Source organism: Staurois parvus, unplaced genomic scaffold (assembly GCF_062004578.1).
Source record: "Staurois parvus isolate SC_StPar_1 unplaced genomic scaffold, SC_StPar_1.0 ptg003401l, whole genome shotgun sequence".
Taxonomy (NCBI): domain Eukaryota; kingdom Metazoa; phylum Chordata; class Amphibia; order Anura; family Ranidae; genus Staurois; species Staurois parvus.
In genome coordinates, this window is record NW_028321197.1 from 54151 (window position 1) to 69213 (window position 15063).

A 15063-nucleotide genomic window follows, 5' to 3' on the forward strand; every position below is an offset into this window, starting at 1 on the left:
GAGTAGTGGGAGGGGTAAGGAAGTAGTTGGGAGGGGTCGCGGTAGGTATGTGGGTGGAGTAGTGGGAGGGGTAGGGGAGTAGTGGGAGGGGTAGGGGAGTAGATGGGAGGGGTCGCGATAGGTAGGTGGAGTAGTGGGAGGGGTAGGGGAGTAGTTGGGTGGGGTCGCGGTAGGTATGTGGGTGGAGTAGTGGGAGGGGTCGCGGTAGGTGGAGTAGTGGGAGGGGTAAGTGGAGTAGTTGGGAGGGGTCGCGGTAGGTGGAGTAGTGGAAGCAGTTGGGAGGGGTCGCGGTAGGTATGTTGGTGGAGTAGTGGGAGGGGTAGGGGAGTAGTTGGGAGGGGTCGCGGTAGGTATGTTGGTGGAGTAGTGGGAGGGGTAGGGGAGCAGTTGGGAGGGGTCGCGGTAGGTATGTGGGTGGAGTAGTGGGAGGGGTCGCGGTAGGTGGAGTAGTGGGAGGGGTCGCGGTAGGTGGAGTAGTGGGAGGGGTCGCGGTAGGTGGAGTAGTGGGAGGGGTCGCGGTAGGTGGAGTAGTGGGAGGGGTCGCGGTAGGTGGAGTAGTGGGAGGGGTAAGTGGAGTAGTTGGGAGGGGTCGCGGTAGGTGGAGTAGTGGGAGCAGTTGGGAGGGGTCGCGGTAGGTATGTGGGTGGAGTAGTGGGAGGGGTAGGGGAGTAGTGGGAGGGGTAAGGAAGTAGTTGGGAGGGGTCGCGGTAGGTATGTGGGTGGAGTAGTGGGAGGGGTAGGGGAGTAGTGGGAGGGGTAGGGGAGTAGTTGGGAGGGGTCGCGATAGGTAGGTGGAGTAGTGGGAGGGGTAGGGGAGTAGTTGGGTGGGGTCGCGGTAGGTATGTGGGTGGAGTAGTGGGAGGGGTCGCGGTAGGTGGAGTAGTGGGAGGGGTAAGTGGAGTAGTTGGGAGGGGTCGCGGTAGGTGGAGTAGTGGAAGCAGTTGGGAGGGGTCGCGGTAGGTATGTTGGTGGAGTAGTGGGAGGGGTAGGGGAGTAGTTGGGAGGGGTCGCGGTAGGTATGTTGGTGGAGTAGTGGGAGGGGTAGGGGAGCAGTTGGGAGGGGTCGCGGTAGGTATGTGGGTGGAGTAGTGGGAGGGGTCGCGGTAGGTGGAGTAGTGGAAGCAGTTGGGAGGGGTCGCGGTAGGTATATGGGTGGAGTAGTGGGAGGGGTCGCGGTAGGTATGTGGGTGGAGTAGTGGGAGGGGTCGCGGTAGGTATGTGGGTGGAGTAGTGGGAGGGGTCGCGGTAGGTGGAGTAGTGGAAGCAGTTGGGAGGGGTCGCGGTAGGTATGTGGGTGGAGTAGTGGGAGGGGTAGGGGAGCAGTTGGGAGGGGTCGCGGTAGGTATGTGGGTGGAGTAGTGGGAGGGGTCGCGGTAGGTGGAGTAGTGGGAGGGGTCGCGGTAGGTATGTGGGTGGAGTAGTGGGAGGGGTCGCGGTAGGTGGAGTAGTGGGAGGGGTAGGGGAGCAGTTGGGAGGGGTCGCGGTAGGTATGTGGGTGGAGTAGTGGGAGGGGTCGCGGTAGGTGGAGTAGTGGGAGGGGTAGGGGAGTAGTTGGGAGGGGTCGCGATAGGTAGGTGGAGTAGTGGGAGGGGTAGGGGAGTAGTTGGGAGGGGTCGCGGTAGGTATGTGGGTGGAGTAGTGGGAGGGGTCGCGGTAGGTGGAGTAGTGGGAGGGGTAAGTGGAGTAGTTGGGAGGGGTCGCGGTAGGTGTAGTGGGAGGGGTAGGGGAGTAGTTGGGAGGGGTCGCGATAGGTAGGTGGAGTAGTGGAGGGGTAGGGGAGTAGTTGGGAGGGGTCGCGGTAGGTATGTGGGTGGAGTAGTGGGAGGGGTCGCGGTAGGTGGAGTAGTGGGAGGGGTCGCGGTAGGTGGAGTAGTGGGAGGGGTCGCGGTAGGTGGAGTAGTGGGAGGGGTCGCGGTAGGTGGAGTAGTGGGAGGGGTCGCGGTAGGTGGAGTAGTGGGAGGGGTAAGTGGAGTAGTTGGGAGGGGTCGCGGTAGGTGGAGTAGTGGGAGCAGTTGGGAGGGGTCGCGGTAGGTATGTGGGTGGAGTAGTGGGAGGGGTAGGGAGTAGTGGGAGGGGTAAGGAAGTAGTTGGGAGGGGTCGCGGTAGGTATGTGGGTGGAGTAGTGGGAGGGGTAGGGGAGTAGTGGGAGGGGTAGGGGAGTAGATGGGAGGGGTCGCGATAGGTAGGTGGAGTAGTGGGAGGGGTAGGGGAGTAGTTGGGTGGGGTCGCGGTAGGTATGTGGGTGGAGTAGTGGGAGGGGTCGCGGTAGGTGGAGTAGTGGGAGGGGTAAGTGGAGTAGTTGGGAGGGGTCGCGGTAGGTGGAGTAGTGGAAGCAGTTGGGAGGGGTCGCGGTAGGTATGTTGGTGGAGTAGTGGGAGGGGTAGGGGAGTAGTTGGGAGGGGTCGCGGTAGGTATGTTGGTGGAGTAGTGGGAGGGGTAGGGGAGCAGTTGGGAGGGGTCGCGGTAGGTATGTGGGTGGAGTAGTGGGAGGGGTCGCGGTAGGTGGAGTAGTGGAAGCAGTTGGGAGGGGTCGCGGTAGGTATATGGGTGGAGTAGTGGGAGGGGTCGCGGTAGGTATGTGGGTGGAGTAGTGGGAGGGGTCGCGGTAGGTATGTGGGTGGAGTAGTGGGAGGGGTCGCGGTAGGTGGAGTAGTGGAAGCAGTTGGGAGGGGTCGCGGTAGGTATGTGGGTGGAGTAGTGGGAGGGGTCGCGGTAGGTGGAGTAGTGGGAGGGGTCGCGGTAGGTATGTGGGTGGAGTAGTGGGAGGGGTCGCGGTAGGTGGAGTAGTGGGAGGGGTAGGGGAGCAGTTGGGAGGGGTCGCGGTAGGTATGTGGGTGGAGTAGTGGGAGGGGTCGTGGTAGGTGGAGTAGTGGGAGGGGTCGCGGTAGGTGGAGTAGTGGAGGCAGTTGGGAGGGGTCGCGGTAGGTATGTGGGTGGAGTAGTGGGAGGGGTCGCGGTAGGTGGAGTAGTGGGAGGGGTCGCGGTAGGTATGTGGGTGGAGTAGTGGGAGGGGTCGCGGTAGGTGGAGTAGTGGGAGGGGTAGGGGAGCAGTTGGGAGGGGTCGCGGTAGGTGGAGTAGTGGAAGCAGTTGGGAGGGGTCGCGGTAGGTATGTGGGTGGAGTAGTGGGAGGGGTAGGGGAGCAGTTGGGAGGGGTCGCGGTAGGTATGTGGGTGGAGTAGTGGGAGGGGTCGCGGTAGGTGGAGTAGTGGGAGGGGTCGCGGTAGGTATGTGGGTGGAGTAGTGGGAGGGGTCGCGGTAGGTGGAGTAGTGGGAGGGGTAGGGGAGCAGTTGGGAGGGGTCGCGGTAGGTATGTGGGTGGAGTAGTGGGAGGGGTCGCGGTAGGTGGAGTAGTGGGAGGGGTCGCGGTAGGTATGTGGGTGGAGTAGTGGGAGGGGTCGCGGTAGGTGGAGTAGTGGGAGGGGTAGGGGAGCAGTTGGGAGGGGTCGCGGTAGGTGGAGTAGTGGAGGCAGTTGGGAGGGGTCCGCGGTAGGTAGGTGGAGTAGTGGGAGGGGTAGGGGAGTAGTTGGGAGGGGTCGCGGTAGGTAGGTGGAGTAGTGGGAGGGGTCGCGGTAGGTAGGTGGAGTAGTGGGAGGGGTAGGGGAGTAGTTGGGAGGGGTCGCGGTAGGTAGGTGGAGTAGTGGGAGGGGTCGCGGTAGGTATGTGGGTGGAGTAGTGGGAGGGGTAGAGGAGTAGTGGGAGGGGTCGCGGTAGGTAGGTGGAGTAGTGGGAGGGGTAGGGGAGCAGTTGGGAGGGGTCGCGGTAGGTATGTGGGTGGAGTAGTGGGAGGGGTCGCGGTAGGTGTCTCGGCTCCTCACCTTCCAGGGTCACCTCCTTCCCCGCCTTCTTCAGCGCCTGCACCGCCTGGTCATGGGTGGCGCTCCGCAGGTCGGTCCCGTTGACGGACAGGATGGCGTCTCCCACCCGCAGAGCCCGGCTGTGGTCGGCGGCCAGTCCCGGGAAGATCTTGGAGATGAGGACCGGCATCCTGTTCTCCTGGCCGCCCTTTATGCTGATTCCCAGCCCGCCCGACTCCTTCACCACCCGGACCCTCCTCACCGGTTCCGGGCTGTCGGCGGGGAAGCGGGATCCCGGGCTGCCCAGTCCCGACTCGGAGCCGCAGTCGGATGTCCCGGAGCGGCCGGGGGGTCCCCTGCGGGGGGTGTCAGGCTCGGGGCCATTGCTGAGCCCGTTTAGCGGCGCCGGCTCCTCCTCCGAGGTCAGGCTGAGACTCTCCCCGGACAGCTCGGCCTGGACCCGCACCCAGTGATCCTGCAGGAGGAGCTCCAGGAGCCCCGAGCGGGAGGCTCGAGTCCACACCGCCATGGTGTCACTGAGAGCCGGACAGGGGACACTTCCTGCCAGGAGCTCCGCCCCGCCCCGATCCTCCCCCAACCTGCCACTCTCAGCCTCGCCCCGCCCTTTCTTTCCATTACCTACTTCACAGCCCCGCCTTTTCTTTCTCTATCCCGCCTCTTACATCCTCTCCCCTCAGCCCAGCATCTCTCTGCCCCTCCCATGCCCCTCCCCGGAGCTCACACACACGTGGCACAGTGACACCTGCCGGCCGAGTGACAGGAGGCGTGCGATCCGTGACACCTGAGCGGAATTGTGTGCGGAGGGTGTAGAGGTGACACCATGGAGTCCTGGAAATGGCGGGATATTCCATCCAGCAGGCGGAGTCACTTCCTGGTTCGGAGGATTTATTTGCACCAAATCTGAGGTTGTTGTGGTTCCGGCTGCGCGGGGGAGGGGACATCATTTGGCAGTATGGGGGGGAGGGGTCATGGATGGTGATTGGATCCCCGCAGATTCTCCCACATACACAGGAATGACGGGTCTGGAATTGTTACCATCGCGGTATATAAATGACAGAATATCCACCAAAAATCCAGAACCAACGCGATACAAATGTTACAAATGGAGTCGCAGTTCCGGGAGGAAAACACAAATTCATACCTGATGGAGGAACCCTGAGTGTTGGAGGAGACCAAAATCCCTCCTGAGATGTCCCAACCTGGGACCCGACTGCAAGGAACGTCTCACCAACGAGGACCGTGCGCCTCCGACGTGGACCGTGCGCCTCCAATGTGGACCGTGCGCCTCCGACGTGGACCGTGCGCCTCCGACGTGGACCGTGCGCCTCCAACGAGGAATCTGCGCCTCCAACGAGGAATCTGCGCCTCCAACGAGGACCGTGCGCCTCCAACGAGGACCGTGCGCCTCCGACGAGGACCGCGCGCCTCCGACGTGGACCGCGCGCCTCCGACGAGGACCGCGCGCCTCCGACGAGGACCGCGCGCCTCCGACGTGGACCGCGCGCCTCCGACGTGGACCGCGCGCCTCCGACGTGGACCGCGCGCCTCCGACGAGGACCGCGCGCCTCCGACGTGCACCGCGCGCCTCCGACGTGGACCGCGCGCCTCCGACGAGGACCGCGCGCCTCCGACGAGGACCGCGCGCCTCCGACGTGGACCGCGCGCCTCCGACGTGGACCGCGCGCCTCCGACGTGGACCGTGCGCCTCCCACGAGGAATCTGCGCCTCCCACGAGGAATCTGCGCCTCCCACGAGGACCGTGCGCCTCCAACGAGGACCGTGCGCCTCCGACGTGGACCGTGCGCCTCCGACGAGGACCGTGCGCCTCCGACGTGGACCGTGCGCCTCCGACGTGGACCGTGCGCCTCCGACGAGGAATCTGCGCCTCCAAAGAGGACCGTGGGCCTCCAACGAGGACCGTGCGCCTCCAACGAGGAATCTGCGCCTCCAACGAGGAATCTGCGCCTCCAACGAGGACCGTGCGCCTCCAACGAGGAATCTGCGCCTCCAACGAGGAATCTGCGCCTCCAACGAGGAATCTGCGCCTCCAACGAGGACCGCGCGCCTCCAACGAGGACCGCGCGCCTCCAACGAGGAATCTGCGCCTCCAACGAGGACCGTGCGCCTCCAACAAGGACCGTGCGCCTCCAACGAGGAATCTGCGCCACCAACGTGGACCGTGCGCCTCCAACGTGGACCGTGCGCCTCCAACGAGGAATCTGCGCCTCCAACGTGGACCGTGCGCCTCCAACGAGGAATCTGCGCCTCCAACGTGGACCGTGCGCCTCCAACGAGGAATCTGCGCCTCCAACGAGGACCGTGCGCCTCCAACGAGGACCGTGCGCCTCCAACGAGGAATCTGCGCCTCCAACGAGGACCGTGCGCCTCCAACGTGGACCGTGCGCCTCCAACGTGGACCCTGCGCCTCCAACGAGGACCGTGCGCCTCCAACAAGGTTCCTCCACCAACTACTAAGCCATGTTTTCTTCGGGGATCAAATCCTTATTTTCCTCCCGGAACTGCGACTCCATTTGTAACATTTGTATCGCGTTGGTTCTGGATTTTTGGTGGATATTCTGTCATTTATATACCGCGATGGTAACAATTCCAGACCCGTCATTTCTGTGTATGTGGGAGAATCTCGTGGATCCGATCGTTCTTTTCTCCACTGGAAGTCCTTCCTATTGTTGTGCTGCACTTTGAATTATTTTTTCCTTTTTTTTCGTGGTGTAAGATCACATGACAGCTGCGGGGGAGGGGCTTTTCTTTTGTTTTTTGTCTCTGGTTGTTTGGCCAGCGCAGGGTTGTTCTGATTTGCTGTCCTTTATATGTTAATGTGTGTGAAGCTGAGAACTTGACAACAGAGATCTCCCTGTGAAGTCCGATAGACACGACAGGGTCAATAAATTTCGCCACTTTTCCGGCGTTCGTAGCAATTGCTAAGACATTGTGACAACGTTGCCATTTGCTGCACTTTTCTTCCTATCTGCGCGCCAAATTCAGCTCCTTCCCGAGTCGCGTGCCAAATTCAGCTCCGAGTCGCGCGCCAAATTCAGCTCCTTCCCGAGTCGTGCGCCAAATTCAGCTCCTTCCCGAGTCGCGCGCCAAATTCAGCTCCTTCCCGAGTCGTGCGCCAAATTCAGCTCCTTCCCGAGTCGTGCGCCAAATTCAGCTCCTTCCCATGTATTTCAGTGGTATAGTTCACACCAGTGCAGTCCCTCCCAGTGCAAAAAAACAAATGAGAACATGTTGCATTTTTCTGCATTGAACTGTACTGGAAAGCAGAAAAATGCATCAGAAACACACAAACGCTTTAAGCCCGCAGCTGCATCACTACCCCCATCACACAATGTGGCGTCTGGTGGGCACAGAATCACATGACAAGGGACATTACATTGTTTTGGATGATACTCTGCAATTTCTGCTCCATAGACGTCTATGTTAAACACTCACAGAAGTCACATTGGTAATAGATAAGAAGCATCGTATGCAACTTTGATAAGTTCCATTTTTTGTAACCCTCTCACCCCCTCCTAGGTCATCCTTACTGCCTAAAAACTCTCCTCCCAAGCACATGCCATTCACACCTGAGCATAGCAGAAATATGCGTCCCGATTTGTTTTTTTTTGTTGTGTTTTTTTTTTTTAAGAATGGACAGAGAGAGAAACACTGGCTGCAGCTGCTCTCTGTAGCTGTTACCCTGCAGTGCTGAACTGGTTAAGAGCTATATCAGCAAGAGGACGGAGCTGCTGAGTTCAATAGACCGAGTCAGGCAGCACTGCACTGTGGGAACTGTAGTCCAGAGGAGAGACTAACTGTAATTAAGAGCTTTTGAACTGCATTCTCTAGAGAGAGATGCCAAGAGGAGGGGAAAGAGCTGCACTTTCTCAGGTTGTACAGGACACAGCTTCCTCTTGACATGAGGTAGCCCAGAGAGTGCACATCGCTGTCCAGTGTGGACCGTCACTGCTGCATATCGGTGGCCTCAGCGGGGTCTGGAGTGGGGAGTCCAGGTGTCCTGACAGTCACCTGAGTGCAGAGTAGAGAGTGGACTAATCAATGTGTGACTGGATGGTGAGCTGCAATAGCAATAGGACTGGTGAGCTGCTTCTGTGGGGATTTACTATCTGCTGCTAGAGAGACTGAGCCCTTTAGGAACTGATCATACGGCCATCTAGTAGCCTTATGGTGCCTGCAGGCTGGACTGGGCTAAGGTGCACCAACAGTACAATTGAACCCCAACACCAGCTGGCTGTAGAGTTAGGACTAAAGACTGTCCCATTACAGCTGCTGCACTGAGACCTCCACCTACTGCTCATGCTAAGAGGTACCTCTCGGGACTGTCGGGACCTACCTTCTGTGTGTGTTTAAACCACCATTTGTCCTAATCGGTACCAATACATTGAGTTTATTTACCACTGAATGGTCTTGCGTCTATTTCCTGGGGCTAATTCACATTCCAGCTAAAGGTATCCATGTTGGTGTTTTTTATAAGTGTTTGCAGTGACTTTTATTCCACAAGATGTGTCAGAGTGCTGCGGGTGTTCTTTGTCAGAGTGCTTCGGGTGTTCTTTGTCAGAGTGCTTTGGGTGTTCTTTGTCAGAGTGCTGCGGGTGTTCTTTGTCAGAGTGCTGCGGGTGTTCTTGGAGTTGAGGTGCGGAACAGAGAACCCAAACTACCAAGCAGCTCCCTCAGGGGTAGCGCTACACTTGTTTTGCTCTTTCAATGGAACCCATCATTGGTTACAGAATATGCAGTAATTCCTCCAAAGAATTACATTTTACTTCAATACGTTGACCTGTTCCTTAACCTTGACGCTAAACAGCTCTTACTGTCACTCTCAGTACTCCTAATGTGACGTTACTTCAGAAACCAAAGGGAAGCATTCCCCTAACTACTGCTTGTGAAAACAAATCTTTGCTGATCTTCTTGAATACTCATTAGAAGCCACATCAAGTGCAGGTCACATGACCAGTGCCAAGGTGTTGGTCATGGTCTTGACATAGAAGGAGAATGTGGGTTTAGACAGAGCCATACATTGACTGACTCTACCCAAGTGCCACCATTTGTAGAGCATTGGAACGCACCACAAACCCTAATTCGGGCCTTTAGGGTCTTGTGGGCTGGCAGTAAAATGTACAATTACAAACTGATAAAGATAGCATGAGATCCAGGTTGCCAGCTGAAGGGGAAAGGAGGAGATGGTGAAATAATGATCCTTACCTCATCCAATCAGGGAACTCAAAGAATTCATTACAAAAATTCAAGGCATTCTATGAATGTTGGCAGTACCAAGCAAGCAACCCCTGTGGTCAGTGTGCAGTGGGACAGGTGGTCACGCAAGGTGGGCAGGACTCAGAAGATTGCAGCTGTTACTGTAGTAGCTCCAACTACTGCAGAGTTTTCCAGCTTCCCCAGCAGCCCATCAGGTATGAGTAATACATTCTTACTTCATGCCAGGCTGGATCAATGCAATTGTTTGCAGTACAAATCATTCCTGGAGTTCAGCTTTAAGCAGTACCTAGAAAATTTGACTTTTTGTTTGAAATTGCTGCTGAAAAATATCCATGGGCTTCCTGGTATGTGAGTGTTCTTAGGCACTCCTGTGTTTCTCAGCCTTTTTACCCCAGAAGAACTCTTGAACTCACTTGCCCCTACATTGGTGGCCTGTGAATAAGATGCCCCCTTTACAGGCAGCTAAAACGATTTTTGTTGTTATGCAGCTGACTTTGCCAATAGGTGTTACACCCAGAACTATGCAGGCACCATAAAACGGGAAGTCGCTCATCCACAGCTCAGGGAAACCCCGGGAACCTCTGCAGGAACAGTAGTGTTCCATGGAGGAGAATGGCTGGTCTACAGCCTCCTAGAAGTATATCTACAGCGTGAGATCTTGGGCACTGACTGCTGCTTTCAGGACCTTCACACTGCGTTTTGGTGATTTAGCTACTATGCTCACTATTCTGTTTGCTAGAGACTGTCATGAGGAAGCAAAGCCCTGCCTCCACCAAGATGGCTCCTTCCACAGAGAAAGCATGGTAAGTTAGTAATAAAGATCAGCTGCAGGGAGACCATTCAGGAAATATGGCATATTATTGTATAAATCTGAAAATGCGTGTGCTGTGTTGCAGTGCATTCTGGAGAGAATGGGTTAGGTACGTCTGGGGGATGGGCAAGCGTTGGGAGCCCATAGGTAATTAAATGGGTACAAGTTTCCCCATGTGCAATGACATTGGGCGAACGTAGGTGTAGGATATGCATATGGGTCCTAAAAGGTCACCTCGCCTAGTAATCAGTTTGGGGTTAATCTGAGTTGCTTTCATTGCTGCCTAGAGAACATGCGTTCCTCAAAATTTACTATTTAAACTCTGATGCTTTATGGCAAATCCTGAAAATGTTTCCTGAACAAAGCTATATTTTTCAGTTCCAGTCACCTGTTCTTGTTGATATTAAATATCCTTCACTTTCTTGGTCACAGTGATGTTGTATGTTTGAGGGCTTTACCTCCTTCATATATACCATGTGAATACATGACCTCCACTATGTGAAATACGTCCTGCTAATGCTATGAAGGGATATGAATAGTTAAATACTGATTTGTTGTATATATCTTGTACATGTGAAATCCATAAACTGCATCTTTAAAAAAAAAAAAAAGATCCTTTTACTGTTTGTGTGACTTAATTTATCAAACTTCTGTAAATCTTCAATGGCCTTTTTGGCATATGTGACTAGAGCATCCATTGAGAATGAATGGCACTGCAATGCACAAAGGCCGTACAGCAAAGTGTACCTGCTGTCTAGTGCGCTGCTGTTCATGCATTCAGGTGTGCTGCCATCCTATTCAAAATCATTGGCTGTGTTAGCAAAGTAGGCCTCTGTGCAAGAAAATGCATGCGTTCACACAACTGTCTGTTCCAGAGCGACCCGTCACCTGGGCCCATAGAAGTCTGAGTCCTAATGTGGAAAGAACCGGCCTAGCCGAAGAAAATGTGAAGACTGGATGCTTAACGGGCTCCCAATACTAGACAGGTATGGAGTTTTGTGTATGTCTGGGGGGTGGGGGGATTATATCAGGTCACGGGGGGGGGGGGGGGCTTTGGGTTTGGGGGTCCTGGCAAAAAGGCTAAGGAAGCTTTCAGAGATGAACTAAAAACAAAAGTTTGTTTTGGATAGTGTGGAAGGGATAACACCTCTGTAAGCATTATATTGGTGTCTGTATCCTCCGAAGAGAGATGCACTTTTTCTCCTTCTCTTGGTAACCATTGTCATTGGGACTGAAAGAGATCAGCGACTTGTAGTGGAACTGCGGCGGGCATTCTGACACGGGGGGGGGGGGGACAGACTAACTGCCGCTGACTTCCTAATGACACTAATACAGTGACCAGTGCTAAAAAAAAAAAAAAGTACTGACACTGTACTAATGACACTGAGCAGGAAGGGGTTAACATCTGTGGGGATGAAAGCTCTAACTGTGTGTTTTACTAGGGAAACATGCTGCTGTGTATTTATCTGCTATGCAGAGCAATACAAAGCAACATGTCGGTGCTGACAGGGGAGAGATCTGTGGTGTTTACACACAGACCTCTCCCCAGTCACTGTTCCTCGGTGATCGCCGGGTGCCAGTGGGGAATCTCCTGCTGGGACCCGGTGATTGACATTTGTAGCTGCCAATGGCAACACGCACGCACTGTACCCAGAAATGCATAATCGTTTATATATACACGTGATTTTGCGCAGCCCTGCAGCAGTAGTTCTGCTATAGGGCAGCAGAGAACCTGCTAAATCTAAGAAGCCCGAATATTACAAAAGTTAACATTTTTCTATGGGTGGCTAACCTGGTACAGCGGCCACCAGTTCTCATTCTGTGAATGAATGCTTGATGTGGGTCAGCCAGGAAACTAGCATTGTCAGAAAAAGTTCATAAATTATAGCTCCCAACATAGGTTACAGATTGTATGGTGACAATGAATTGTGTATGGTGACAATGAATTAGGCGTTTCCTTTCATCCTCCCAGCACAACAGAATTGATCAACTCTTTTGCTGTTTGTAGGCGTGGAAACGTTCATTGTTCTTGTATGATCCTTGGAGATGAGATCTCACCCGAATCATGACCTCACTGGAGACATTCATTGTAAAATGCTATTTGCACCAGCGATGACCTCATCATTTCCCACAATGCTTCACAAGTAATTTGAAGACTGCCAACATCTTTCCCGACTGTCCTTCTTAATGACCCGTGTTCTGGGAATGTAGTGGATGCCACATCCTAATTAGCCGTGCTGATGGAATGAGGAACATTGCTCCTGGGACATAGCAGGGAAAGAGGCGGATTGTTAGCAGGACCAATGTACAAAAGTGCCTGAAAAGCATCTGCATCACCCATAGCAACAAACATTCTACTTTTTTACCTTTTTTAGGGCTTTGTGCTTGTGTAGATTTGACATGAATTTCACATCAGTTGAGTCTCTCCTGAGATTATTCAGAATTCAACAGGTGCATTTTAGCTGCAGTCGATCTCTTTCTGATCTGCTTTGTATTCCTAAAGGGTTGATTGGGAATGCAAAGCCTGTTTGATGTGAACAAAAGCTTGTTGACTCAAGGCTAGGAACATTCTGTTACCTTTCTGCATGTCCCTAAATATTCTGTTACCTCTGTGCCTGTCCCTGACCCTCCTGCAACCCCCTTGCCTGTCCCTGACCGTCCTGCAACCTCTGTTCCTGTCCCTGACCGTCCTGCAACCTCTGTGCCTGTCCCTGACCGTCCTGCAACCTCTGTTCCTGTCCCTGACCGTCCTGCAACCTCTGTTCCTGTCCCTGACCCTCCTGCAACCTCTGTTCCTGTCCCTGACCGTCCTGCAACCTCTGTTCCTGTCCCTGACCGTCCTGCAACCTCTGTTCCTGTCCCTGACCCTCCTGCAACCTCTGTTCCTGTCCCTGACCGTCCTGCAACCTCTGTTCCTGTCCCTGACCGTCCTGCAACCTCTGTTCCTGTCCCTGACCGTCCTGCAATCCCCTTGCCTGTCCCTGACCGTCCTGCAACCTCTGTTCCTGTCCCTGACCGTCCTGCAACCCCCTTGCCTGTCCCTGACCGTCCTGCAACCTCTGTTCCTGTCCCTGTAATGTATGTGATGATTGGACAATCTCGCTGTTCTTTCACGGCACTGATTGCACTTGAGAAGTGATTTATATTATTATGTATTTTATGGCGTGGATACAACACTACACAGTGATCTCCGAGTGACAATATTCTCTGCATTTGCTTTATGTGGTGTTTGCTTCCACCACATTGAATGGTTACACCCCCCCAGGATCGCGGGTAGGAGGTGCAGCAGCACAGCATTTTGTTTATTTCAGTTTTAGGGTCTAAGTAAACCCAATATTATGGCAGCTGGCTGCTGATTTTTGCATTGACTGAATTGCATGGGGGGTATAGGATTTGATGGGTTGTTTTGCCATGTTTCCGTTAAAGACGCTGTCAGTGGGTGGGATGATTGAGTCACTTTGTCCTGAACTGTAATGGTATATAAATACAACGAAAAAGGTGATTCTATACAGTTCCTGTATGTACAGTGTGGTCTGTATACCATATACTCTACAAAGACCAATATTCCACATTGCTGCCTATATACAACACATATCTGGGGGAAATGTCAGCTGCTTATCTGGGATATGAGCCTTCCTTCCTTCCAGGAGAAGCTCCTGCAGAGAGCTGTGATCTTCAGTCATGTTTGGCACATGTACAACCTGCTCTGTACACGGGAAGGGTGCGCTCACATATGTGGGACAGGCTGGGAATTATTCCTCTGCACAAACACAAAGGAAACTTCATCTAAACAGAAAGTTTTCTATATTGTGAGCCCTAAAGACCCATTCACACCAGAAAGCAGCATTCCGCAGACCATGCCTTCATTCACGCTGCATTGGACAGCCCAGTTTATTATTTGTAACATATCAACTCAAAGAAAATAGCTCATCCTGCAATACATTGCAATGCACATGGTGCGTAGGAAGGGTTGTCGCTGTATCCTGGACATGCATTGGGGTGCAATTCAAAATGAAGTGTGAACAGTGTGCTTGTAGGCAGGTGTGGTTCCTTTTCTCCAGTGCAGGTGGTGCTCCTCTTCCCCATAGAGAACAATGGATTTTCCGATTTGGCTCTGCCTGAAAAATGGACAGACGGACCCGCTCAGTCCACCCGTGTGTTGTACCCATGTGAAAGGGTACAACATTTAGGGGGTATTTAAAAATGTCAAATGTTATTCATTAATTAAAAATTGTGCGGATAGTCAAAATTCCACATTATGGCTACTGGATGGAGCAGATGGTTATACCAAATATGTATTTATGCTCTGTGCTCATCAGCTTCATCTAGTGGCCATAATGAGGTACTTTTCTGATTCACTCGAAAATAACATTTGACCAGGAGCGAAAATAGCCTAGTAACATGAAATGTTGCCCCACCTTTTACAGAACTAATGTACATGCAGTTTCACAGGAAAACTATATTTAATTTTTTTAAAATACACCCACAGTATTCTAAAGCACTGTATATCATAAATATATATTTCTTTGTTACCCTTTAAACTTAATTCCATGAAACAACTATATACAGGTGGTATAGGGTCATTGTTCTGCCTGCCAAAGGCAAATCTGTCTTAGCCAAACTACATACCTCTGCCACACACTACAGCCAGGAAAATCATTCTGCTACTTCTCTTGTTCAGTATAACTGCATCCTGGACTTTCTTGCTCATTGGACGGGTGATTATGTTGATTCAGTAACTCTTTTGGCTGTACTTCTCATTTGGACCCATTTTCAGCTGACAGCGGGCTGAAGCCTGCTGTCAGCTGATGTCACTCAGCCGGTCCAGGCTGGCTAAAGATTTCGACTTAAAAGTCAGGATCCACCGCAGAGTCTGGAGTGGCACCTGGCTCAGCCTCTCAGCAAAGTGCTGCTCCCTCCCTCTTCAGAGCCCAGCGATCCAGTGAGGGCTGAGCAGAGAGCAGTGACTGACAGTCACCGCTCTGCTCAGAGCAGCTTACAGAATTCAGCGATCCGCAGTCTCACAATTGGAGCCGGCAGGGAACAGAGCCAGTGGGTGGTGCTGCATCCACCTAGGTAAGTATGATTTCAAAAAATAAATACCAAACTTCTCTATTAATGCCGACATACCTTTGAAACAAAAGTTTGTTTTTTTTTGTGTGAATCCATGTGTGTCTCAATCTTGGCCATATCAGTTGGCA

The 15063-nt window shown here is 53.4% G+C and overlaps 1 protein-coding gene and 1 long non-coding RNA gene across 2 annotated transcripts in view; one reads left to right on the forward strand and one right to left on the reverse strand.

Moving 5' to 3' along the window:
- The window catches only part of LOC149428212 (beta-2-syntrophin-like), a 40988-nt gene extending 36618 nt beyond the window's left edge, over positions 1–4370 (reverse strand). Inside the window, exon 1 of the mRNA XM_089667594.1 lies at positions 3817–4370. Coding sequence (XP_089523720.1) covers positions 3817–4324 — 508 coding nt within the window. The 5' untranslated portion in view covers positions 4325–4370. The remainder of the gene's footprint in view (positions 1–3816) is intronic.
- A 157-nt stretch (positions 4371–4527) lies between these two features.
- LOC149428213 (uncharacterized) lies at positions 4528–13373 on the forward strand. Its single transcript, XR_016310839.1, has 3 exons — positions 4528–4721; positions 10738–10848; positions 11871–13373. It is a non-coding gene; the product is annotated as an uncharacterized LOC149428213 (long non-coding RNA).
- The last annotated feature ends 1690 nt before the right edge of the window (positions 13374–15063 follow it).